This window comes from Notamacropus eugenii, chromosome 5 (genome assembly GCF_028372415.1).
Source record: "Notamacropus eugenii isolate mMacEug1 chromosome 5, mMacEug1.pri_v2, whole genome shotgun sequence".
In the NCBI taxonomy this organism is placed as follows: Eukaryota; Metazoa; Chordata; class Mammalia; order Diprotodontia; family Macropodidae; genus Notamacropus; species Notamacropus eugenii.
The window spans coordinates 8833266-8861030 of NC_092876.1; the positions used below are offsets into that span (position 1 = coordinate 8833266).

General features: G+C 44.7%; 1 protein-coding gene across 6 annotated transcripts; it reads left to right on the plus strand.

Moving 5' to 3' along the window:
- Nucleotides 1-226: 226 nt before the first annotated feature.
- LOC140503281 (protein kinase C delta type-like) lies at nt 227-26517 on the plus strand. 6 transcript variants are annotated; one of them, XM_072607118.1, is made up of 11 exons: nt 228-551; nt 970-1133; nt 15560-15620; nt 16196-16358; nt 16536-16567; nt 17219-17304; nt 17965-18085; nt 19298-19398; nt 20039-20101; nt 21213-21301; nt 21956-26517. In XM_072607118.1, exons 3-11 carry the CDS (start codon nt 15590-15592, stop codon nt 21972-21974), a joined length of 705 nt encoding a protein of 234 aa, XP_072463219.1. In that variant the 5' UTR covers nt 228-551; nt 970-1133; nt 15560-15589; the 3' UTR covers nt 21975-26517. The 6 variants fall into 6 exon arrangements, with proteins under 6 accessions (XP_072463220.1, XP_072463219.1, XP_072463221.1 ...); XM_072607119.1 differs by lacking the exon at nt 970-1133 and having other exon boundaries at nt 227-551; XM_072607120.1 differs by lacking the exon at nt 228-551 and having other exon boundaries at nt 1012-1141.
- Nucleotides 26518-27765: the final 1248 nt, after the last annotated feature.

The following is a 27765-nucleotide window of genomic DNA, read 5'->3' on the forward strand; positions in this document are numbered from 1 at the left end:
TCCTTCACATACACACACACACACACACACACATACCCTTCACACACACTCACACTCACACATACCCTTCACATACACACACTTCTATAAGAGACAGAAAATAGGAAGCCCTGCCTATACAGGCAGGGCGCAGCAGAGTTGCAGCCTCGGGGGACTGAGGGAAAGGAGGGGCCGAGAGGGAGGGAGGGAGACCTTGGCCCAGCAACGGGAGAAGGACGGAGGGCGGCCTCGGAGGTGGCCCTGGGAGGCTCTGGGCTGAACTTGGCTGGCGGCCGGGGTTCCCAACACCTCAGTGAGGTCTCGGCCGCCCCGCCCCCCAGTCAGCACTTCCTAGTGTGACTGTTCCCGGAACCAGAGGTGACCAGAGGGGCAGAGTCCAGCCCGGAACCGAACGAGAGAGGGAGCTCCCCGGCCCCAGCGCAGAGGGATCCTGCACCCTAACCCCTTCACCACCCGAGGGACTCAGTCCCCCGCCCCTCTCCCTGCACTCGGAGCCGAGAGACGCCTGGACCCGAAGATAGGCTGCCAGCAGAACCGAGGCACTCTCCGAGGTAAGAGACTCGTTGGACGGAGTGATCCCCCCCACTCCTGGGGTGGAGAGACCCCAGGGACCCAGAAGTTCTCGGCTCCCCCCAGCTCCCAGGGTGAGGGACCCCAGCTGCCTGGACGAAGTCCCCCTGGGGACCCAGCAATCCCCCTCTCCTGAGGCAGAGACGCGCCAGATACTCAGGACACCCCCCGACCGGCTGAGCGCCGGGTTCCAGAGGACTGAGCGATTCCCGCCCCACCTCCCAGAGCGCTGAGGCGCACCCCAAAGCGGAGAACCGGAGACTTGGCCTTCTCGATTCCCCTCCTCCCCTTCCGGAGTGCCGAGAGCCTGGGGGCTGCTAGAGACTCCCCTGGAACTAAGAGATAGATCCCGCCCCGCCTCCCTCCCACCCCTCCCACCCCGGCTTCTCTCCAACTCAGGGACTAGGACCCCCAACCCTCATCCGCCCCGGGGCAGAGAGCTCTCCCAGATCCCTTCGGCCCGTGTTGACCCGGATAGATCCCTCTCAGGACAGGAAGGCGACCGGCCCTGGAGAGACCCCTCACCCAGGAGAGGCAACCCCCCCTTTCTGGCCTACCGGAAGGTGAGGAGGTAGGAGGGAACTGGGAGAGGGGCCAAGGACCCCTCACCCCTCGGGATTGGGCTTGGGAGAGGAACTCGGGTCTTTTCAGTGCAGTCAGGGCTACCAGTCTCCTGGTTCTGGACTTGGGGAGTTGCGGGTCCCTTCTGAAACTGAAACAACAGAACACTGTGGCCCATGGCCCCTTCTGCTTCTTTGCCTTCCTAGTGACCATTCTACAGGCTTTCTCATTGTCGGGTCTCTCCTTGGGTCTCTGTCACTTGACTGATGAAGACTTTCTCTCTCTCCCTCTCTCCCTCTCTCCCTCCCTCCCTCTCTCTCTCGCTCTCTCTCTTTCTCTCTCTCTCTCTCTCCAGGGGTTTAACTACTTCATCTGGCATTTCCCACTCTCCACTCCCATTTATCATCTTCCATGCATATCTTCTCGTTCATAATCACCTCATTCATTGTACCCCCACAACATCATCCCTATTCACCCTGCCCAACATCCTCCTGTTCCACCATCCCAACATTTTGATGTCCCTCATTCATTGTCATCTTGTCTGTAATCCTTTCTCCACTTGACCTCCATCTGTCATCCCCACATCCATTGACCCCCTCACTTATTTCTGCAATCCATCCCCTATCGCCTTCTTATTCATTGTCAACCATTGAAACCACATCATTTCATTTATTGCTTGGTCTTGTCTTGTCTCATCTACCATTCTGTCCCTTATCCTCTCTTCTCTTCCTTTCTCTGCCCTTTCTTTTGTGTTCCCACCCTTCCTCCGATGTCCCCTCTATCCTAGTACTTCTCCCTTTGCCCTCCTTCCAGCTACATCATGTCCTTCCTATCCCATTTCTGACTCCTTTCCCTATCAGGACAAAGGGAGAGAAGAACCTTAATTTGGCTGACTACCTGCTTTCTACATCACTTATCCTCTTGCCTCTGGGGTCTCTTTTTTCCTTCCTTCATTTCTTTCTCCTTTCTGTGTCCTAGACTCTGTCTTTCTCTGTCCCTGTCTCCTATCTTCCTGTTACAACCTTTCCTGAACTTTAAGGGACAGATGTACCCTACCCCCATCTCAGCTGGACCAGTAGATCTGAGGCTCATCCTAGACCAGATGAGAGGGGACCTCTGGAAGGGAACCCTGGACACTTTTTTGATGAGTTGGGGGAAGGGTTTAGAGAATGCACTCATCTACTCCTGTACACGGAAGTCATCAACATGATGGCCCCTTGGATTTCTAAATTTTGGTGGGGAGTGGAGAAAAAAGGTCCATCCTCCAACCATCTTTTCACTTCACTTCCACATTTCCCCTCCCTCCCTTGGCTTTCTCCCATGACTGGCAGCATTGAGAAAAACTACCATCCAAGTGAATTTTCTTGAGGGGAGGATCCTCCCTGTAAAATCTCCATCTACCTCTAGGGAGCATCTGCATTTTTCTGTGTCTGTTCTTTCTTTCCTGTGTGAATACTGTCACTCTGTTTGTCCTACATGTCTGTAGGACATGCCTGTTCCATGTCCCATCTCTTTGTGCCCCAATTCCTTGTGTCCAATGTGACTCTGACTTTCCTCTGTCTGTGCCTGTCTCCTGTCTCTGTGAATCCTGCTGGGGATTTTTATATGGGGGCAGTTTATCTGTGCAGACACTACATGGTGAAATTATACATGTATTCACCTGATTCTGTGTGTGTGTGTGTGTGTGTGTGTGTGTGTGTGTGTGTGTGTGTATGGGTGTATGGTTTCTTTTTCTCCCCCAGCATATCCCCAGACATGCTGTAGCCACCTGTGACCAGGGTACTGAGAGGTGGAGACCTAGGTCATTTGGGTTTCCTTGTGGTAGACATAGTTTGAACCAGAGTGCTTATCGACAGGCCAGCCGAAGACGAATATGTGACTGAATGTGTGGGAGGCAGTGAATATGAATGTGACTGTGTGTGATTGAGTGACTGTTACTATGTGGGTATGTCTGCTTGTGTGTGTGAGTGTGCATGACTCTGCGAATGCCTGCTGTATTAGTGTATGATACTCACTTTCTGTGAGAGTGTGACTCCATGCTTTGTTCTGGGATTGAGTGTGTGTGGAACAGTGACACTGTGTGTGTATGTGCTTGGTGTGGAGGGCAGCTCAGAGTGAGGCCTTTGGTAATCATGTCAGCTTTCTGGGGCCTCGATCCCTTCCTAAGTCTTACCTAGGGAGCTTTGCCCTTCTCTCACATTCTCCTTCCTACTCAGTTGGAAACTTTGTCAGAAAGTTGAACTTGTTCAGCTCTCCACTTCATGGACCCCACTTCTGTCACCTGGCCCTTTCTTCCCTTCTTTTTTGGGTGTTTGGCACAAGGAAGAAGATTTGTAACAGAGCTATCAAGGGTAAGGTTGTACACTCACACAAACACACAACAAGAGTGTTATCATAGAAAACCACTCAAAGCCTGCTGGGTGCAGCAACCCCCTTCTTTATCCCCCTTACCATGCTTGGCCCCGTGCTTCTTTCTTGGCCTGGAGCCCTTCCTCTGCCCCCCAACCCAGGCCAAAGAGAAAGACATCTGCTGTCCCAGCACATCCAGTACTGACCTGGGATCAGTCTACCTGAGCGCTTTGGACTGGACTCAATCCCTGGCTCACTTTCAGCCAGTCCAAAAGCTCTGCTCTGCTGGTGGGCTTTGGGCCTTTACCCACAGTCTAATGTAAATCAATCCCACGCTAGCATAATCTCTCTGTTTCTTCTGTAGAAAGATCATAGAGAACGAAACAAAAACCTGTCATGTACATTAAAGTTTTTTCACAGATTCACAAAGTAGCAGAGCTGAAAGGGACCCTAGAGATCATTCTAACCCTCTCATTTTACAGATGGAGAAACTGAGACCCAGAACTATCAAGTGACTCTTGAGATCACACAATCAGTGAGTGGCAGGCCACCTGATTCCTAGTCCGGTGTGCTCTTGCAACTACAGTTTTCTCAAAACATTTACTAAATACTTCAACTGACACCCCCATCACTACATCCTGTCTCCCAAACTAGGACAGTGTTAACACCTTTATCTTCATCAGAAAGAAGTTTACAGGCGTTTTTCCCTCCCTCCCTCTTCTCTCATCATTCTTCTCTCCCTCTCCCCTCGTTCCTTCTTCCCCTGTTCCTTTCTTTGTCCTTCCTTCCCCTGTTGACCATTGGTACACCCCACCAAGGTAAAATCAGAAGAGCAGCCTGGGGATCTGGAGCCCTGGGGCTGGATTGACTTTCCATGAATCTGGACCCGAAGCTAGGGTCCTGAGGACATAGGGAGGGACAATGCCAAATCTTACAGGCTTTGGGAATGCTACAGGACTTTTATAAGAAGGGATATCAAGCTGGTTACAGTTCATTGGGCCAGAGAGCCAGGCAGAGAGCTCCTCACTGGGAAATCTCATTCTGGTGATTCAGGCAGCTGGGGGATGGGCAAGGGGGAAAGGAGGAGGAGTGTGGCTCTCCAAGACCTATGCCTGGGGGGGAGGGGTTCAGCCCTGCCCCACTTCCCCCCTTTATGTCTCCCTTTTGCTTTGAGCAGCTTAATCCTCATCTTCTCCAAACAGAGCTGAAGAAGGAAGGAGGGAGGCAGGGAAGGATATATGCAGAGCTAGCCTCAGGTCATCCTTTCTTTTCCCTTTCCCATGTGGATTTCATTACCTAATGAGGTTAATTAGCCTTGGGACTCTGTCATCCTCCCTGCCACCCTCTACCTAAAACATACATAGGCACACATAAATAGATCACGCCCAAATATGCACACACACACACACACACACACACACACACACACACACACACACACACTAGAATACAGCCCTTACCTATATACTCCTAGTCAGGAACCATGCAAAGCACTGAGTGTCCAAAGGAAAAAATAAAATAATTCCTACCATCAAGGAGTTTATATACTACCAGGGGAGACAAGATGCATGTACATACATATTTACATGTAGGTATACATGTTCACACATGTTTGCGTTTATGATGTGTGTGAGTGCACTGCATGTGCAGGTACATTTTAGGGCATTTAGGGTTAGGGTGGTGTGTGTGTGAATAATGTGCATATACACATGCATGTACAATATGTTTATATACAAAGAAAATACTAGGTAATTTTTGAGAGTATATTTAGATATATGGATGAATATATACACATACAAAAGAGATATACAAGGAAAAGGTAAGTTTTGAGGATGCATATATATGTATGAATTATGTACATATGAGGAAGATACAAGCTCTGGGCCATTTTTGGAAGGAAGTCATTAACAGCTAAGAGGATCAGAAAAGATTTCCTGTAGAAGGTGGCCCTTGAGCTAGATTTTGAAGGAAACTAGGAATTCTAAGTGGCAGAGGGGTGGGAGGGGCATGTTCCAGGAATGGAACTAGCCCATGCAAAGAAATAGATACAGAGATGGAATGTAGTATATGAGACACAGTAGGTACATTAAGGGGAATAATGTTTAATGAGTCTGGAAAGGTAGGTTAGGGCCAGGCTGTGAAGGGATCTAGATGTCAAACTGAATAGTTTGTCTTTGAACCTCAGTGTAATAGGGAGCCATTGGAGTTTATTGAATGAAGATGGTTATCTTTACTTTCAGCCAGTCACTTTAACAGCTCAGTGGAGGTTGGACAAGGGTGAGGTGAGTCAGGGTTTCTACAGTAGTCCCGATAAGAGGTGAAGAACTCAAGTAGGTTGAGTTATAAGGGAAGGGATTGGTTGTAAGAGAGGTCAGAAAGGCACAGACACAGAAATGCACACTCAAGACAGATGTATGGTCATATAGCCACACACATTTGGATAGGCACACAGGTTTGTCACACAGACACAGAGATGAAGGTCACATCAACTTGTTCCTTTGGGAACATCACATGGACAGAAAGTGAGAGCATCCATGATGGATGGGTCTGAGTCACTTGGTGGATTTGCCAAGTGATAAGGGCTCTTCTAGTACATTTTATCTGGGGACATGCTAGTGTTAACCTTGCCACTAAGTTTCTTTTAAAAAGTTTTTATATTGATTTTTTTACATTGTCCGTATCCTGTAATGTTCCACTACATTCATGTGCCACAATTTGTTTAGCCATTTCTGATGATTGGTTATCTACTTTATTTCCAGTTCTTTCTTTCACTAACTTTCTGGTGACCTTGGGCAAGTCGCTTCTCCTCTTTGGACTTCAGTTTCTACAACTGTGCCATGAGGCAGTTAGACTAGCATTCAGGGGCGGGGAACCTGATTGACTGATTGTCAAAGGGCCGAACTTGCGGACCTTGAAAGCCACAGGTTCCCCACCCCTGGACTAAAGACCCAATTTTCTACCTTCTATGTTTCCAATTTTAGGCCTTCTTAAGCCTGGGATAGACACTGTATCATGTAAGGGTTCTTAACCTGAGATCTGTGAACTATTTTTTTTTAAGCCCTTCCCCTGTTCCAGTCATTCTCCTAAACTCTAGGGATACAGATATACAACTGCCACAATCTCTATGCTCAAAGAGCTTAAATTCCAATGAGGGAAGACCACATATAGATGACTGAGCATTGGCCAGGAGGAATATTTTGGTTTGGAAAGTTATAAGAATGGTGTGAATAGATTAACACATACACCTTCCCAGGAGGAGTGGTGTTTGTTTATGGTTCCAGAGCTGGAAACTGTGGGGTGGTAGAGTATTGGGTCTTCAAATGGTGGAGAGGCAGCTGGCAAGGAAATAGGTGGTAAAGGGAAGCATGGCTGGAAGAGACCTAGAATGAGCCAGTCAGGATGATAGAAGAGGGAACCCAGAATAGGAATTTCAGGGCTGAAAGCATCCACAGCGTAATACTTGGTCTAGTGAATAAAGTCCTAGTAGTAGTCATGTTAGGGGCTGCTAGTCGTGTGACTGCAAATAGGAAGGAAACAAGCATTTATGCAGTGCCTACTATGGGTTAGGTGCCATGCTAAGTGCCTTACAAATATCTCATTTGACCCTCACGATAGCCTGAGAGAGAGGTGCTGTCATTTTCCCCATTTTACAGTTGAGGAAACTGAGGCAGACTGGGGTTAAGTGACTTGTCCAAGGTCCCACAGCTAGAAAGTATCTGAGGCAAGATTTGAATTCAGATCTTCCTGACTCCAGGCCAATGATCTATCTACTATATCACTACGCTGACTGTAGGATCCTAAGAGAACCTGTCTCTGCCTTTTAGGAATCTTTTGGATGCTAGGTTTTAAGGAAATGGCAGGGTTGACTTTGGGGCAAAGAACTGAGTTGTGTGATAGGCGTTGGGATGATTTGGTCATAGATTTAGAGCTGCAAGAGACCTTTAGAGATTAGATAAGCTCTTCATTTTACAGATAAAGAAACTGAGTCCCAAAGAGTTTTAATTACTTGTCCAAGGTCATACAACCAAGATGTGGTAGAACTGAGATTCAAATTCAGCACTTCCTATTTTACTGTCACTACATGTCTCATGAATATGAGGATACAAATTTTTTTCCTGCTTTCAAATACACATATATGTAGTGACTTAAATAAAGCTTACCAGAGTTTGTCTAGCACAGGGTTTCTTAACCTTTTTTGTGTCAAGGATTTTTTAGGGCAATCTGATGAAGCCTGTGGACTCCTCAGATTAAGGGTCTTTTTTTTGTTCTTAATTTTATTTTTAAAAATGTATTTAGTAATTTATTTTCCCCAGTTACATGTAAAAACAATTTTAGTATTTATTTTTAAAACTTTTGAGTTCCAAATTCTCTCCCTTCCTCTCCCCCCACATTGAGAAGGCAAGCAATTTGATATAAGTTACATATGTGTTGTCATGCGAAACACTTCCATAACGGTCATGTTGTGAAAGACTAATTGTATTCCCCTCCATTTTATTCCCCCTCCTATTTATTCTACCTTCTCTCTCCTTTTACCTGTCCCTTCTCAAAAGAGTTTAGCTGCAGGTTAAGGTTTTTAAAGGCATAAAGTAAAATACACAGGATTACAAAGGAAACCAGTTATACTGAAATACAGTGATCAAAACACTAAAAGACAAACATACAAATTCAGGGACCCCGGGTTAAAAACTTCTGACTTAATGGCAGTTCTTAGGAACCTTCTTTACTTAAGAAATAAGAATAATTAATGATCAGCATGTCGAATTATTCTCTTCTAGGACTTTAACTCTTACAGAAGCTAACTCTCCTAAACATTTTCATCAATTTCTAAACAGTCTTACTTACATTCTTCATTTGCTTAGACAACAAAACTCAAGTTACATACATCCATTGCAAATACAAATTTCATTCCTGTCAGAATGAATTAGTGGGGTTCAAATGACTGAGATTTTACTATATTTAATATTTACTATATTTAATCAACCAATCAATCAGTATAGATTTATTAAGCACTTACTATGTGCCAGGCATGGGTTAAGCTGGAGATGTGAAGACAAATGAAATCATTTCTGTCCCCAAGGACACGAAGAGGTAATATACATCTCTATGAATATATACCAAATCTGTAAAGCTAAATGCAGAGTAGTTAGCAGGGGAGGACACTAGGGACTTGGGAAAGATGAGGAAAGACTTAATGTAGAAAGAGACTGAGTCTTAAGGGAAGTAACGGATTCTAAAAAGTAGAGGTAAGAAGGAAGCAAATTTTCATTAAAGGTAAGGAGGAGACTGTCAATGGAAAGGTGATGGAGATAAGAGATGGTAGGAAGGCCAGTTTGACTAGACCATGGAGTTCAAGAAGGGGAGTGATACAGAATGACACTGGAGAGGTAGGTGAAGACCAGGTTATGAAGCCCACATTTGTGAAGCAGAAATTTCTATTTGATGCTTGAGAAAGCAGGGAGCCACTGAAGTTTCTTGAGGTGCGGAAATGACATGATCAGACCTGTACTTAAGGAAAACTAGTCTGGCATTTGTGTGGAGGATAGGATGGCGAGGGCAGAAATCTGCAACAATTAAGAAGTTATTGCAGTAGTCTAGCCAAGAGATTGACATGTGCCTAAGCCAAGTGCATGAGTAAAAAGAAAAAGATGGATTCCAGAGAGATTATATAGGTAGAAATGGAAAGCGATGGCAGCTGATTGGGTACGTGGGATGAGAGAGAGAGTGAAGAGTCAAGACCAACACCCAAGTAAAGAACCTGGAGGAGGCTGAAGAGTGATGGTTCCCTTGATGGAAAGAAGGGAGTTTGGAAGATGGATGGATTTGGAGAGGAAAGAGAATGAATTGGATATATTGAGGTGCTTATGGCCGTCCTGTTTGAAATATACAGATAACTATTAGCATTTATACAGCACTTTTATTCGCAAAGTGCTTTACATATAATTATCATAGTTGGTAAGAGGAGACCAGAGCTCGAGACACTGAAGCCAGATGTGTAGATTTGTACCTTCCACATTGTGACACATCCCATTGTGGTTTGGATACAGCATTAGTCAGCATAAGAAATTCAATGGAAATTTTCAGGGAGTTTTGTGGAAGCCGCGTTCGACATGCAAAGGCCAGTAGACAATACAGAAAAAGTTTAGGAACTCAGAAATGCATAAAATATATATGTGTAGTATTGTAGAATATCAACCTTTTTATCTTTTAATACCATAATAATTCAGACTTCTTCTGTGATATTAAGGGAGGGTCAAAAAATTTTACATGGCTTTTCCAGATTGCGGGAGCCACCATGTCCCTTACCCTTGTGATATGAAAGAGATAACTGTATTTGATATCTGGGAAGTGGGAGAAAACAGAGAAAAAAGAATTCCATCATCCAGCAGAGTTCAGAAATGGGAAACACTATAAAATGAGGGGATTTGAGTAGCTGTTTCCTTTCAGTTCTAAATCTCTGATCTTAAATGTTACTTTTTGGGATCTGGATTAAGGATTGCTGTCTGGGGTGAGTGGGGTGGCAAAAGTTATCCTGTAGGGGAAAGTTGAGGGTTAGAGTCTGAGGAATATTAGTGGTTTAGGTCTACATTTGGGTCAGGGAGGTTGGCAATTAGGATGTGGGTGAGGGCTGGAGGTTTTTATTTGGAGAAAAAAAGTCACGGTTATGGTCTTAGTTTGGCAATAGTGTTTAGAATCAGCTAGAGGTTATTGTTCAGAAGAAGGTTGGGGATTTGTGCCAGGTTAGGGCTAGGGATTGATATGAAGGCTGGAGATTTGGGGGGAGGGTCAGTTCTGATAGGGACATCAAGTCAATAAACTAGAGTTAGAGGTTAGCGTCTAAATATGGGGACCTAGGAAAGAAGGTTCTGTCCAAGGATGTTGGGGCCCCATGCATAGTTTTGAGCTGTGGCTGGGTTTGTATTTCACAACATCCTCTGGAGGATTCTGAACACTTCTCTGTCCATGTTGGATAAACAGAAACAGCTGATCTGGGCAGTGATCCATGCATGGTCTGGGGATACTGTGAGCCCAGATCCGATTTTTTGGCCTAGGCTCTCTGATAAGAGTCTGGTAGCTGTAGAAAAGGAGCAAGGGATGAAAGTTTGGGAGATAGGGGAGGGAAAGGCTGGATTTTTTTTTTTTTGAGGTTTGGTTCCAAGAAGGCTGGGAGTGAATGGGGAATGGTTCTCCCATGAATTATGTGAAGAATTATGAGACTTTGAGGGGTTATTGTTAAAAAACAAACAAACCATCAGGTCACAAGATAGTTGTGGATGTGTGACAGCTTCATTTTGTCTTAGTGTTGTGGTCAGTCATGGGGTGACTCCCCTCTTTTTGAAGGTAGGCCTTCAAGAGATCCTCACTTGGAAATGGTCCACGGTGGCTCTGATTTCATCCTCTAACTTTTGCCTAGGGTAAGACTACAGCTAGCCCTCTTCCTGGACCCCAAGTCCATGTACAGAGTCTAGACAGTGGGCAAAGTCTATTCTTAGCTCCACTGCCACTCTTTGCTGGCTCCCATCATGTTCCTGAAAGCAACTATCTTGTTTCCCTTTCTCTAGAATCCGGAAATTGTGGCTTTCCGGTCTACAGGCTCCCTTTAGCCTCATCAGACTGGCTAGAAGTGCCCTGCATGAACTTTGTTCCATGCCATAGATGGGGGAGGCAGAAGAGAAAGTGAACAGCTCTCCATATCAGCTATATCCAGGCCACTGTACCTTGTGAAACTGGGCTTATTCTAGATAGCATTGCTTCTATCCTCCCATTCTCCTCTCCTCTCTTCTCCACTCTAGCTTCCCTTTTTCCTCTCCTCCTAGTAGGGGCTTGATTTCACTCTGTGAGTGGAAAAACATTCATTTTGATATTTTCTTGAGAGATCAGTCTGATCACTGAATGAGGGAGTCCCTTTCTGCTGTCCTTTCCCTCTCCCAGCCTTTCTGCAGAGCTGTCTCCATCCTTTTAAATGTTTCTCTCCCTTCCCCTCCTCCCCCAGTTTATGCATTTCTGGGTGTCTTGTACGTCTCTCTCTCCCTGGGTGGGCCCTGCTCTCTCTCTTTCTCCCTCTCTCTCTCTCTCTTCTCTCTCTCTTTCTCTCTCACTTTCTTTCCTCTCCCCCCCCCCCATATTTCTACTTTTGACTCTCTCTAGTTCACTTTCTCTGTCTTTATCTCTCTTTATCTTACTGCTTCCATCTTTGTGCCTTTCTGTGCATCTCTGTCTCCCTCCCCTCCTGTGACTTTCTGTGTCCCATACTTATAAACAGGAAATACTTTAAAAGCCTGAAGATTTCCTGGAGTCTTTCCATTTTCCCTTTCCTTGAAGGTACTGGGGCTGTTGCTGCTGCAAAAGCCAGGGGGGGAGGGAAATGGGGGAGGGAGCAGCTGCCAGCATGGACAGTGGTGGGCTCTTGGTGGTGGGCTGCTCCCTTGTGTAATCCCCTCCCCCTGCTGGCTCTGGATGGGAATGTGTGTATGCTAGTGAGTGTGTGTGGGTGTCTGTGAATGCCCATCTCTGGATGTGTGTGTGTGTGTGTGTGTGTGTTGATATCAGCACGTCTGTTAGTGTGGCTCAAGGAGAAATCCACAGAAGCAGCTAGTTCCAGGCCCCCCAAGCCCAGCCTCTGGCCACTTTTCTCCTGTTGCTCCTTAACAGAGGCTGTTTTGTACTATGAGCCAGCACAGGGCTCCCTCCCATCGTGAGAAGGGCTTTGTGTCCCCTAAGGGGTGCAGTAGAGAGGGGGTGAGTGTGCCCATCACAGAAGCTCCCTGGCCACTCCAGAGGTCCTGCTTGACCCTTTTGCCTGGGCTGTGACAATGCTGGTTAATCCCTTTGTCCTGCACTGGTAGCCAGGATTGGGTGAATGTTCTCAGCAGCCCGACTTTCTTGACAATTAGGTTTTCCACAAACTGGTCCTTTCTTCATCTTTCTTCCCTCCCTTCGCTGCTCCCTATCCCCATTTGTTGGGTTCTTTCCCTGCTTTGCTTATGTAGTTAGTCATGAGTGTCCTTCACCTTTCAGGGGTGGGGAACCTGGGGCCTTGAGGACTCGTGGCCCTCTACATCCTCAAGGACTTTGAACGAATCTAAACTTCACAGAACAAATTCCCTTAATAGAAGGATTTGTTCTTTAAAACTTGGACTCAGTCAAAGGGCCACACCCGAGGACCTAGAAAGTCCCATGTGGCCCATCCTTGATTTTAGATAATCCTATAATCCATCTTTAGGGCACATTTAAGCCTTGTCTCCTGTGGGAAGCCTTCTCTGCCTTCTCCAACCAGCCCTTCATCTGATTGAGCGTTATGGCGTGGAATGCTATTGTCTATTGTTCTCTGCTGCCCCTTTTACCCTGTAGACTGTGATCCCTCCCTTCATGACGGAATCCCAAATCCTCAGCTCCCTTGGGACAGGGCCTAGGTCTCATCTCCTATCTTCCCCTACACCTGGTTTCCTTGCCTTCTTTGAGGCAGTCCTCAAAGACAGCAATTCTCAACATTTAGCCTGGGGACCAAGGGTCCCCCAAAACATTTCAGAGGACCTACATTGGCAGAACTATTCATCATAAACTAGGATGTCTAATTTCTAATATGGTAAATATCTATAGATTAAAGCCACATTAACAGAGCTCTTTGGGGGGAGGGTAGATTTTTAGACGTGGAAAGGGGTCCTGAATCCAAAAAGTTTGAAAAATGACTCTGAAGCTATAGCCTCCAAACCATTTTCTAACCAGCATCAGGCAGTTTACACACAGTAAGTTCCTTATACCACGAGATCACAAGTCCTAGTTTTTAACAATATATCATACGCTGATGTCTTATGTGCTTTCTGGGCTGTAGGGACTTATCGTTCAGTCATTTTTTCAGTCATATTCGATTCTTCGTGACTCCTTTAAGGGTTTTCTTAGCAAAGATACTAGGCTGGTGTGCCACTACGGTGGTGGTTCCTTCTCCAACTCATTTTGCAGATGAAGAAACTGAGACAAACAGGGTGAAGTGACTTGCCTAGGGTCACTTAGCTAAGAAGTGTCCAAAACCAGATTTGAACTTGGGATGATGAGTCCTCCTGATTCCAGCCCTGGCATTCTATCCACAGCCTCTCCTGCCTTCTCCCCCACTCCCAGCTACCCCATGTTAGGCATCCCTGAAGAACTCCCAAGGTCTTCTGGATTAAAGCCTATTCTGTGAAGGCTCAGCTCCCTCAATCTGGCACCCAGCCAGACCGCTTCCTTCATGTCCTGGGATTGGGCAGCTCCCACTTGATAACCCCCCCACCCACCCATCCATTGGCTGCCTGCCTGCTTGGGCTGTTGCAATGCTGTGCAGGAAGCTAGATGGTGCAGAAGAACCAACAAGGGCTTCCCTCTCTGCTGTGTCCTGGCCACAAGGAGGAAGGGAGGGAGACCTTGTTGTTCCCAGGAGCCCCTCCTTCCCATGGTCATTCATAGCCTCCTGTGTGCCATGCCCAACCATACTACAGGAGACTGCCAGGAAGATGGAGGACTCAGCCCCAGCCTTGTGAGCTCATGTTCCAGCTGCTGGAGTGGGGCTGGACAATGGTGGAGATCTTGCTTGTAATGAGATTTGCAGGTTGTCCCTGGTGGATAATTAGATGTGGCCAGAGTGAGCTAGCAAGAGCTCGTTGGTGGGGAGATACCCTTCTGGGAGGGGGCGATGCTTGAAGATGTGTTCATCCTGTGTCGTCCCACCTCATCCCCAACTGTGTGGACCTCAGAGAGAGGAAAGGTGCTGGTCCAGAAGAAGCCCACCATGTACCCAGATTGGGCATCGTATATCGATGCCCACGTCTACAAGGGACAGGTCATCCAGATTGTCTTGATGAAGGCAGCTGAGGAATCCCTGTCAGAGGTGACTGTGGGCGTGTCTGTGCTGGCTGAGAGATGCTAGAATTCTGGGTGAGGGGATGAACTCAGGGGTGTTGGAATCATCAGGGCTGGGCACTCTGTGTGCACACCCATGAATGAGTGTGTGTGTATGTGTGGACATTTGAGCATGTCTCTGTGTGTCTCTGTATTATTTTATTTAGAATACTGGTTTGGGAATCAAGGGATCTGGATTCAAATTCTTCCTTGCCTATATGGCTAAGTCACTTCACCTCCTTCAGCCTCAGTTTCCTCATCTGTAAATTGAAGGGGTTAGACTAGTTGACCTCTGAGGTCTTTTCCACTTCTAAATCCACGATCCCTTTGTGTCAGTGGGCAAGTTGCTAGCCCTCTCTGGGCCTCAGTTTCTTTATCCGTAAAAATGAAGGGGCTGGATGAGATGGCTTCTGAGGTGCCTTTCATCTCTAGATTTGTGATCTTACTCCGTGTGTGAGTGTATGTGTGTGTGTGTGTGATCCATATGTATCTACATGCCTTTGTGTCTGTGTGAGCATAGATGCATGTTGTTGTAGCGAAAGGACCCACAGAAAGTCCCTGGGCTTTGCTCCCCACAAGCAGAGATGTCTCAACAGGAAAAGTCTTTATAACTGTCCATTCCTCTGCCCCAGTAAGAGCCACTTCAGACAGGCTAGAGCAAAGGAAGGGGAAGGTGTGAGACAGGGCTCCCGCTGATCTCTCCCTTCATCAGGGCTGAGGGCAGAGTCCTGAATTCATCAGGGAATATTCTTTCTGCACCTACTTTTGGTTGCCATAGTGGACAAAGACTGTAGAAGAAGGAGACTCCCAGTCAGTTGGGGAAAACAGTAAATGAATAATAAGGAGCCACTGACCTGTAGGCGCCAAATTCTCTAGTCTAGCCTGGGCCAGCAGGGCTGAGGAGTGCAGTAGAGGCAGGAAGGGAAGACTCCCTGGAAGAGGTGAGCTCCTTTGTCTGTCGCTTTGTTTGGATGTGGGAGCCGAAGGATGTGTGCGCCCTTTTCGAGGTCCCTGCTTTCCAGAGTGTGTTTGCGATGTTCTAGGTTGGGTGGCCTTCTCTCTGCAGGACCCCCTGCCTCCCATCTGGGCTCTTCCCCTCATCAGAGCAGCTGTTGGGTGGGGGCAGGAGTGGGGTGGGGAGTTTCCCTTCCTTCTCATTCTGTCCTGGGAACTCCTCCCCTCTCCTCATGGACACACCTTATCTCCTCAGCTGGACCTGCAACCTCAGGCCAAGGTACTCATGTCTGTCCAGTGTTTCCCGGAAGATACAGGTAAGGGATGGTTAACCAGGGCCTCACATTGTGTACCTGGGCCCTGCTGGAAGTGGGGTGGGATGGGGGAGTGGACATGCATGCCTATCCTGTAGCAACAGGAAGAGGTAGAAGACAGACTGAGGAAAATGACAAACATGGGGTTCAAACTGTCGTGTCCTAGACTCACTAGGCTTTGTCCATGAGTGGTTCTAACTCTCTAGCAGGACAGAGCACCCTGTTTCCTCCTCAAGTTTGGTTCAGAGGGGGTGGAGCAGAAGACTTTGGGGAACTAGTTGCTATTGCCTACTATGGATTACCCAAGTGAACTTTCCTCCCCCTCCACTCCCCCCAGTACCTCCTGAGGCTGACTGTCTCTACCCACCTCCACCTCCCATTTCCTATTCAGAAAACATGACTTGTCCTGGGCTTACCACTCACTCATTGTGTGACCTTGGATAAGTCCCTTCTCCTCCTGGCCTCTAACATGAGATTTAAGTGCTCTGAGTGCCTTTCCAGGCTCCAATGTGCTATGATTTTATAACTCTGGAATTTCCAGGCTAAGGTAAGACTAACCCTTCTGGTGTCTTCTCCAGACTGCAAGCAGCCCCTGATGGTGGAGGCCAAGAGCAAATTTCCCACCATGAACAGGTGGGGGACCATCAAGCAGCCCAAGATCCATTACATCAAGAGTCATGAGTTTATTGCCACCTTCTTTCGCCAGCCCACCTTCTGCTCGGTCTGCAAGAGCTTTGTTTGGTGAGTGGTGGGGAAGGTTCCCAAGGGCAGAAGGGGAGTCAAGCTATCAGTGGGGGATGGGTTGGAGGAGAGCTGGGAAGGTAGGCTAGGGACTGCCTTGAGAAGTCTGAGGAACTGGGGGGAAGGATTAGTAGGGAAGGTCATTCCTCACCTCGTCTCTCTGACTCGGTTTCTCAGGGGCTTTAACAAGCAAGGCTACAAATGCAGACGTAAGTATGAATGTGGGTGTGTATGTCAATATATGTGTATGTGTGTCTCTGGCACACTTGTGTGCACACATGTAAATGTGTGTGCCAGTGTACAAATGTGTGAGTGTGAAAACTATGGAGGGAGTTGCTTTAACAACTGTGTCCCAAGGAGAAAGAAAGGTTACTTCTGTCCAGTAGCCCTTCTATGCTACCCCTCCTCCAGGGTGTCCATTCCTCCAGAAATCCCCTCACCAGCCTCCCTCCCTGGTATTCCCTAACACCTTCCCAGGGTCTCATTCTCCCTGTACTTCTAGATGGTGCCTTCCATCCACCAGGTCCCTCCCTCTCTCTGGATCCCTCCATGGCCTCCCCATTCCCTTTGTGCCCCCTCTCTGGTCATCATCTCTTCCTCCTCTCTACTTCCTCATTTCCCTTAGGGCTTATGGTAGCCAGGCAGACAGGACATGGGGAGGGGAAAAGAATCAATCCTTGGGCCAGATGCCCAGATGAGTGTGGGAGGCTTTGGGCCAGATAGTGGGGAAGGCTACTTGGGCAGGCCGGAAGAACAGGAAGCTTTGTGCCTGGGGGCTGGGCAGTGTCAGTGCCTGCTCACTGTCTCTACCCCCTGCCCTGCATCTTTCGCACCCCCTACCCTGTCTTTGCCTCCCCAAGAATGTAAAGCGGCGATCCACAAGAAATGCATCGACAAGATCTTCAGCCAGTGCATGGGCATGGCAGACAATAGCAGGGACACCATGGTGAGAAGGGGTGTTGGGGGCAGGGTGGGACCTTCATGGTGACAGGATCACGGCAGGAGCATCATGTAAAGGAGAGGGGGGCAAACTAGGGACATCATAGTGAGAGTGATGAAACTGCTAGGGAGGGGCCACAGAATCCTTTGGGGAGACTTTTGTAGGAATCGGGGGACATGGGGTTGTTTTCAGCATGTGTGGCTGGCAGCTACATATTACTTAGTCTTTCTTCAAAGCAGCTGAGTAGGGAAGGCTCTAAATGGTGCTAGGTATCCCCATCTGAGGCCTTCATTGCAGAGAAACTCTGTGCCCCTCCTAGCGAGGGAATGGCTCTTCCTGTAACTTCTCAGGAGGGGTGCCTTTTGGCTGGTGTGAGTACAGGCAACATGAGGAAATCCCTAGAAGGTTTGGGGCTCCTCTGGGTTTCCTCCTACTCCCAGCTCCCAGTGCCATCCTTGCCTGTGATCTGAGGCACAACCTTATTCTCTGGGTCTGTTTTCACCTCTGAAGTGGCATGGATTGGGCAGCCTTTAAGCCCTCTGACCATCCTGACAGTTTGTGACTCTAGACTCCAGTCTGGCTGTCAGAGGGCTGGATGGTGGGGATAGGGGGTGGGAGTGGTGGCATGAGCTCATTGAGCGTTCCTTACATTCTCCACCGTTCCAGGAGTGCTTCAACATAGACATGCTGCATCACTTCAAAGTGTGCAACTACATGAGCCCCACCTTCTGTGACCACTGTGGGAACCTGCTCTGGGGGATGGTGAAGCAGGGATTAAAGTGTGAAGGTTTGTGGGCAAGAAGCAATGCCAGGGGGTGGGGGGTTGAGTAAGGGAAGATGGAGGGAACAAGACAGGGAGGTGGGGGTCTAAGGGAGCTTTTGGGGGTGAGTAGCCACAGTTCCAAACTCAGAGGCCCAAGCCTGTCCTGCCCAGGGGACATCCAGGTGGAGCTATCTTGGAGGTAATTGGAGATGCAAATCTAGTGCTCAGAAAGAGAGGTCAGGGCTGTACCCCTTGATTGGAAGTATTGATTGAGGATCTTGCATCGACAAGATTATTGGCTGGTTCTTGGGCACGGTGGCCAATAGCAGGGACACCATGGTGAGAAGGGATGTTGGGGGCAGAGTGGGACTCATCTCCTGAGGCAGTGGTTAAAGCCATGGAAGTGAAAGAAACTGAAGACTGGAGCAGAAGAAGAGTTTTTCAAAGGCAGTGCCTTGGCGATCATGTACATTGAGGGCTGAGGAGATAGTGGGGAGTTGGTAGAGATGTGGTATCTCTGTTTCCAGAAGGAAGGGGGTGGGTTTATTCATTAGTGTTCTAGCCTGGGGCTCTTTTCGCCTAGGTCATGCAGTGGATAGAGTGCTGGCCTTTGAGTCAGAAAGACCCGAGTTCAAATCTTGCCCCAGAAACTTAACCCTTCTCACCTCCATTTTCCTCATCTATAAGAAGGGGATAATAATGGCACCTTCTTTACTGGGTTGTTGTGAGGATCAAATTGCATAACATATGTAAGGAGCTTTGCAAATCTTAAAGGTCTATATGAATGCTCGCTATTACAATGTCTTTTTTGTTATGCCTCTTGGATACAAGTCAGGGTGTATGTAAATTTCTCACCTGAAATCTTATTTCTTTGAGGAAGGAGGGAACCGAAGGGAGGGAGGGAGGGAGGAAGGAAGGAAGGAAGGAAACATGCATTTACTAATCACCTCCAATACGCCTTGTACTGTGCTAAGAACTTAAAAAATTTATGTCATTTGAGACTCACAACCACTCTGTATCCATAGTTCACAGTTGAGGAAATTGAGGTAGACAGAGGTTAAGTGATTTGGTCAGCGTCACACAGCTGATAAGTATCCGAGGCTAGACTTGAACTACCAAGTCGGCCCTCTATCTACTGCCCCACCTAGATCCTTCTAGGGCCCTGGGTCTGCAGCGTGAAGGGGCTGATGGGATTCCGGGGAGATTCCCAATACCTCTATTTTCTCTCTCCTCTAGACTGTGGGATGAACATACATCATAAGTGTCAGAATAAAGTGGCAAATTTATGCGGCATCAACCAGAAGGTGTTAGCTGAAGCATTAAACCAAGTCAGTGTGGTATGGAGGGAAAACAATCAGCCCCCAGGCTAGGGGAGGTGGGCTGGGGAGGGGTCTTACTGCTAGGACCAGGGGAGGCACTAATCAGCATTGACTGGATAAGGACAGATAAAAAATCCCAACCCCAATTTGCAGGCTAGAAAATTTAGAATTTGTTGGGGAAAAGATAATGCACGTTCATTTAGGACGACAGGTTTCTTCATGCAGAGTGCTCCCCAAAACATTTTAGGGCTTTTATTTTTATTTATTTATTTTTTTATTTAGGGCTAACATTTTAGAGTTAAAAGAAGAACACTGCAGGGTGGTGGGAAAAAGTGCTCAGAAACTTCAAGCTGAAATGTTAGGAGGCCACATAAGATCTGCCAGAAGTGAAATGAACATATCCCAGGAAAAACAGAATATCAATGGGAAAACAGAATTTGAAGAAGACTTTTCAGCCATGCAGCGAATAAAATGGAGTAAACCTGTGTCATTGAAATAACAGAGGTTCCCCCATAACCAGCCCTGGGAAGTTGTCTTAGTAATGGAGTTGGGATTGTGGGGGACCAGGATCCAGCTTCCCCTTCCAGCTCTCTCCTCTCTTGGTACTGTGGAGCTAGCTCTAGCTGCAAACCCCCTTCTCTTTGCTTCCTTTCTCCAGAAATCTTCCCGGAAGTCAGACACAGGGGCTACAGAAAGCTTTGAAGTCTACCAGACTGGGCAGGTGAGATTTCAAAGCACGGAATTCAATTCACCTACAAAGTGCAATGTGCTGGGGATGTAAAGGCAAAAGAAGGAAAAAAAAAGAACTTTATATTCTTCTTGAGGGATACAACATATATGTACATGTATGTACAATGTAGTGGTACATGTATGTACCAATAAATAGATACAAGGCAATTTGAGGAGGGAGAAGTCATTGTTGGAGTGATCAAGAAAAGCTTCATAGAGGGAGGAGCTCCTGGGCTGAACCTTGAAGGAAAATAAGGATTCAGAAATTCAGGTTAAGAGATTGTCGCTAACCTTGAAGAGAGTGGTCGGCTCAAAGTCAGATTGTAAAAAGTTAAGAAGGGAGTGGTTGGTGAGGTGGTGGAGACAATGAGAGTGGAGGGCTCTTTTTAGGGGCTCAGCTATAAAGGGATAAGAGATATTGAACGATAGTTTAAGAGGATGGTAGAGACCAAGTAAGTGATGGAAAATGGAAAAGGACCCAATAGATACAGAACAGGGATGAGAAAGAGGGGACAAAGATTGATGAAGGGACAGAAGGAGAAGAAATAAAGGATACAAAGGAAGAATCAATCAGCAAGGAATGAAAAGATGGCCATGTCATCGTAGGGAGGGCCAGCTGGGATTAGATGACAAGGATTTGTAGTCAGCAGTCGTGTGACTTCCTCTAGCCAATTTCAGCAACATTGAAGTAGGAGGTAAGGATATAGATTTGGAGAGGTCATTAAGTGTTGAGTCTGAGAGTTGTCAGGGTATGACAAGATAAGGGGGCATAGTGTATATGGTAGAGGACAGTATGTATTTGAACTGGTCAGCTGAAGGTGTCAATAGATACAGTCTTCAGCTGTAACTAAGGATGCTAGAGTTCTGTTCTGGACCTTTCTGTATTTCCCTGTGTGGATCCAATGGAGTTAGTGCCCCTTCTCTGATCCTCAGTGTCTCCCTTCTCCACGCCCCCCCTCCAGTCCTCTGGGGAACAGCCAGTGTTGGTCAGGGGCACCTTCCTAAAAGTCCCTCCCTGCCCCTCTGAACCAAGGAAAATGTGATTGGATGTTGGAATGTGGTTCAAGGTCTTGATCTGAAGTGTTTACTTTCTGTTCCCACAGATAATGGGACCTATGGGAGGAGCCCCTCCAAGTTCAACATCTACAACTTTACGTTCCAGGAAGTCCTCGGCAAGGGCAACTTTGAGAAGGTGACTGGGAGGGGACTTAGAGATCATTTCATCCAATGATGTCCCAAAGAGATGTAAACTGCAAAGCCAGGAGTGGAATGTTGGTAACCTGGTTACAATCCTTGGGAATGGAGCGAGGCCTCCTGGCTCTGTATGGAGTCTCATTACAGTAGATAAGTTAATTCTGGGGTTACCAAGAAGATAAGTTAGAGTTTGAATGAGGGTTAGGGAAAAGGGGGAGCTGGCAGAGACAACCCCCAGGGGTGCATCTTCTCAGTCTTAGTTGGAGTAGAGAGTTTGTGAGAAATTGGGCACTAAAACATATGGGAACTACTGAAGATCTATTAGAAATGAGCCTCCTCAGAAAACAAAGCAAAGCAGTGGGAAAATAGGATTTGATTTACACAGTGTCCATCTGCACACAGTTTTTTTTTTTCAGATCTGCACATCTGTGGCATGAAGCATTATGCATGTGTGTTGTTGGGGAGGCAGGTCAGAAGTGGGTGGGTGTCTTGGAGGGTGCCAGGCCCTGGGAGAGGGGAAACCTGGAGCAGAAGTGTCTACTGCACAACTACCCTTTGGGACCAAGGGGAAATTGCCCAGACTGTTGGTTTAGGCTCTTCTGCCTCCTCTGTCCTGCTTCAGTTCCCTTACATTTCTTCCTTGGTGACTCAGGTACCTCTGGCTGAGCTGAAGGGGTGAGTTCTTTGTAGTGAAGGCTCTGAAGAAAGATGTCATTCTGATAGACGATGATGTGGAGTGCACCATGGTGGAGAAACAAGTGCTGGCTCTCCCCTGGGAGAACCCATTCCTGACGCACCTTTACCACTCTTTCCAAACCAAGATACTTTCCCCAGACATGTGTCCCATCCCCGTGACTTAGCCTAGAGGATCCCCATGCTCAGAGCCATGTCTGCCCCTCAGGGATGTGACATCTCAAAACCAGATTAGACACATAAGACCCAATAGTCAAATGATCATAGTAATTCACTAGAGTTTGATAAACCCAGACTTCAGCTTCTGGGACAAGAAATCACTATTTGACAAAAATTGCTAGGAAAAGTGGAAAATAGTATGGCAGAAACTAGGCATAGAACATCTCACAACCATACCAAGATAAAGTGAAAATAGGTACGTGATTTACACATAAGGGATGATACCATAAGCAAATTAGGAGAGCAAGGAATAGTTCACCTGTCAGATCTATGGAAAAGGGAAGAATTTATGACCAAATGAAATAGACAACATTATGAAATACAAAATGGATAATTTTGATTGCATTAAAATGAAAAGGTTTTGCACAAACAAAACCAATGTAACCAAGATTAGAAGGAAAACAGAAGGGTAGGAAGCAATTTTTACAGAATGCCAGTGTTTCTGATAAAGGCTTCATTTCTTAAATATATAGAAAAATGAATCAAATTTATAAGAATACAAGTCATTCCCCAATTGATAAGTGATCAAAGGACATGAATAGGCAGTGTTCAGATGAAGAAATTAAAACTTTCTATTATCATATGAGAACATGTTCTAAATCACTATTGATTAGAGAAATGCAAATAAAACAACTCTGAGGCACTGCCTCACACCTATCAGGTTGGCTAATGTGACAAGAAAGGTAAATGATAAATGTTGGAGAAGATGTGGGAATACTGGAACCCTAAAGCGTTGTTGGTGGTGTCATTTTAGCCAGTCTGATAGGCGTGAGATGCTACTTCAAAGTCATTTTAATTTGCATTTCTCTAATCAAAAATGATTTAGACCATTTTTTCATGACTATAGAGACATTTAATTATTTTATCTGCCATTCAGATTAATTGGGGGATGATTCATTCTTACAAATTTTACTCTGTTCTCTATATATTTGAGATACGAGACCTTTATCTGAGAAATTGTTTATAGTTTCCTCCAATTTTCTGCTTTTCTTCTAAACTTGGCTACTTTCATTTTATTTGTACAAACCCTTTTTAATTTAACATAATCAAATGATCCATTTTGTATCCCCCAATGTTCTCTATCTCTTATTTATTCATAAATTTTCTTATCCATAAATCTGATAGGCAATGTGTTCCATGCTCTTCTAATTTACTTATATCTTCTTGTATGTCTAAATCATGTATCCATTTTGACCTTATCTTGGTAAATGGTATAAGATATTGGGCTACTACTGTCACTAGTTTCTTCCAGACTGCTTTCCAGTTTTCCCAGCAATTTTACCAAATAGCAAGTTCTTATCCCCAAACCTTAAATTTTTTTGTTTATCAAAAACAAAGTTACTATAATCATTTACTATTGTGTATTGTATACTTAGGGAAGCTAGATGCCTAGTGGGTAGGACACTGGGTTTGGAATTGGGAAGATACCTCTTCCAGAGTTCCAATCTGGTCTCAGACACTTACTAGCTGTGTGAACCCAAGCAGGTAACTTAACCCTGTCTGCTTCAGTTTCCTCATCTATGAAAGGCATTGGAGAAGGAAATGGCCAACCACTGTAGTATCTTTGCTAAGACAATCCCAAAATGGGGTCATAGAGAGTTGGACACAATTGAACAATATCAACAATAAATTGTATACTTACTCTTTTCCATTGATCCACCCTTCTATTTCTTAGGCAATATAGTATCTTAGGGAGATAGTTTTGATAATCACAGCCTTATAATACAGTTCAATATCTAATACTCTTTGAGCACCTTCTTTTACTTTTTTCTCATTAATTCTTTTGATATTCTTGACCATCAGTTCTTCCAAATGAATTTTGCTATTTTTTTCTAGAGCAATAAGATAATTTTGGGTAATTTAATTGGGATGGCACTGAATAAGTACATAAATTTTGGTAGAATTGTCATTTTATTATATTGCCTTGGCCTACCTATGAGCAATTAATATTTTTCTAATTATTTAAATCTGATTTTATTAATATTAAAATGTTTTATAATTATGCTCATATAGTTCCTGGATTTGTCTTACCAGGTATATTCCCAAGTATTTTATATTGTCTATGGTTATTTTAAATAAAATATCTCTTACTATCTCTTCTTGCAAGACTTTGTTGGTGATATATAAAAATGCTGATGATTTATTTGCAATTATTTTATATATTTTATATTCTTCTATTTTGATAAAATTTTTGTTTCAACTAACTTTTTAGTTTTCAGACTTTTCCAAGTATAAAATCACATTTTCTGCAATAAAGATTGTCTTATTTCATCATTGCCTACTGTGATTCCTTCAATTTATTTTTCTTCTCTTATTGCTACTGCTAATCTTAGTATAATATTGAATAATACTGATAATAATGGGCATCTTTGTTTTACTGCTAATCTTTCGGGGAATGCTTCTAGCTTATCTCCATTACAAATAATGCTTGCTGATCGTTTTAGGTAGATGCTTCATATCATTTTAAGGAAAAATCCATTTATACCTATACTTAAAAATGTTGTTAATAGGAATGAGTTATATTTTATCAAAAGCTTTTTTTTTCTGCATCTTTTGAGATGATTGTCTGATTTTTGTTGCTTTTATTATTGCTCTAATAAATTATGTTACTAATTTTCTTTATATTGAACCAGCTCTGCATTCCTGGAATAAATTCCACATGGTCACAATGTATAATTTTTGTGATATATTGTTGTAGTTTCCTAAATTTCTTTTAGGATTTTTGTATTAATATTCACTAGTGAAATTGGTCTATAATTTTATTTCTCTGTTTTTACTTTTCCAAGTTTAGGAAGCAGCAACATGTTTGTTTCATAAAACAAGTTTCATAGGACTCCATCTTTGCCTATTATTCAAAATAATTCATTTTTTGACCTTTCAATGTTTGGTAGAATTCACTCATAAATACATCTAGTTCTAAAGCTTTTTGGTTAGGAAGATCACTGATGGCTCATTCAATTTCTTTTTCTAAAAAAGTTTTATTTTTTCTAGTTCTGATAATCTGAGCATTTCATATTTTTGTAAGTATTCTTCCATTTCACTTAAATTGTTGAATTTATTGTCATATAATTAGACAGAAAAATTGCTTTGATTTCATCTTCATTAGTGTTGTATTCACTTTTTATTTTTGATACTAGGGATATAGTTCTCTTTGTTTTAAAGCAGTATTAAACAATTGTTTTTCTATTTTTATTTTAGTTTTAGTAAAACTTGTTCCTAGTTTTATTTGTTAATTCCATTCTTACTTTTCTTACATCCAGTTTTATTAATCTCACCTTTAGTTGTCAGGATTCAAAATTTGGTGTTTAATTGGGATTTTTAATTTGTTTTTGTAGCTTTTTAAATTGAATGCCCAATTATTTGAACTGCTCTTTCTCTATTTTATTCATATAACCATGTCAACATATAAATTTATATTTGATTACTGCTTTTACTTCAACTCCTAAGTTTTGGAATGTTGTCTCATTATCATTTTTTATAAAATTATTGATTGTTATGAACAGGCAGTTTTCAGAGGAAGAAATTAAAGATATCTCTACTCATGTGAAAAAATGCTCTAAATTACTATTGATTAGAGGGATGCAAATCAAAACAACTCTGAGATACCATATCACACCTATCAGATTAGCTAACAAAACAGGAAAATGATATGTGCTGGAGGAGGTGTGGGAGAATTGGAACATTCATTGTTGGTGGAGCAATGAGCTGATCCAACCATTCTGGAGAGCAATTTGGAACTCTGCCCAAAGGGCTATGAAAATGTGCATGCACTTTGACCCAGCAATACTGCTTCTAGGGCTGTATCACAAAGAGATCATAAAAATAGGAAAAAGTCCATGTACAAAAATGTGTATAGCAGCTGTTTTTTGCGGTAGCCAAAAACTGGAAATCGAGGGGATGCCCATCAACTGAGGAATAGCTGAACAAGTTGGGTTATATGAATGTAATGGAATACTATTTTGCTATAAGAAATGATGAACAGGAGGACTTCAGAAAAACCTGGCAACATTTATATGAACTGATGCTGACTGAAGGCAGCAGAACCAGGAGAACATTATACACAGTAACAGCCACAATGTGTGAGGATTGTTTCTGATAGACTTGGCCCTTCACAACAATGTAAGAACCTAAAACATTCCCAAAGGACTCGAGGCAAAATGCCATCCACAGTCAGAGAAAGAAGTATGAAAATGGATCACAGAATGAAGCAGAATATTTTCTCTTGTGTGATGGAGAGAAAATTTAAGACTTATGGAAATGATTGTTGAAAACTGAAAACAAATAATAAAAAAAATAAAGTTATTTATTGTTTCTATGATTTTTTCTTTGACCAATCACTCTATAAGATTAGGTTATTTAGTCTCTATTTTTAAATAACATTTTATTTTCCCCCAGTTACATGTAAAAACAATTTTTACCATTCCCTTAAAAAAAATTTGGAGGGTGGAGCCAAGATGGTGGAGTGAGAGCAACAACTCACCTAAGCTCTTAGACAAACTCCTTCAGATACCTCCAAAAAGAGAATATGACCAAATTTTGGAGGTGCAGAATCCAATAAGAGACAGATTGTGGCAGATTCAAAGCCCAGGACAGACTGGAAGGTCCATGGGAAGGATATGTTCCCTGGAGGTGAGCCCACAGCACAGAGCACACAGCGCAGCTTGTCCAGCGCAACTGAGTGGGAGGGCCCTGGGGAAACCTGAGACAGTAGCAGCAGGCAGAACTGGTAGAGCTGCAGCCCAGGGTGAGAAGTCAGCAGACCCAAGCAAGTGACAGCTCCTGAGCACCAGATATCAGCCGCAGCAGCTCCTGAGATTTTCAGCCAGTAGATTAAATGTCTGTAACTCACCTACTTGAAATTCCGGGATCCAGGATGATGGAGTGATAAGTAAATGCTCTCTTCTCTCCCCTTGATGACCTTGAAGGAACCATAAAGTGTTTCCCCAGAAAAATCCTGGATCAGCAGGAACAGCAGAGGGGGCAAACAGTATCATAACATCTAAGGCTAGGAAAATAGCTAAGGGGGATTCCTCCTACTGTGGCAGAAGTGAGCTGGAAGAAGGAAACTTGCACTGGGACCCAGGCAAGCCTCAACGCCAGGAGAGGAGCCCCAGGAGGGGTGGAAACTCGCACTAGGATCTAGGCATGCCTCAGCACTCCAGAGGAAACAAGAAGACAATAGGGCAGCTGGGATCACCATCCCCTGAGCTTGCCTTTGCCTCAGTTCAGCTGAGGAGATCTCCTGTAACCAGATGACCCCTCCCCCACACTTAACAAGCTAACCCCAGGGCAGATCAGGGAAACACAAAACAAAAAGATAAAAAGACACTGGCTCTTAGCTTTTTCACACAAGTCAGCTGAACGTCAAGTTCTGCAGCTTCTAACTGAAAGAAACAGAAGCCACAATGCACAATCAGCATCATGAACAAGAAAAAGCAAAACAAGTGCAAAAAAACTGTAGAATCTTTCTATGGGGACAAGGATCAAAACGTAAATACCAAAGAGGTCAGTAGTGAGGCTGTACTTCCATCTGAAACTTCAGAAGGGACT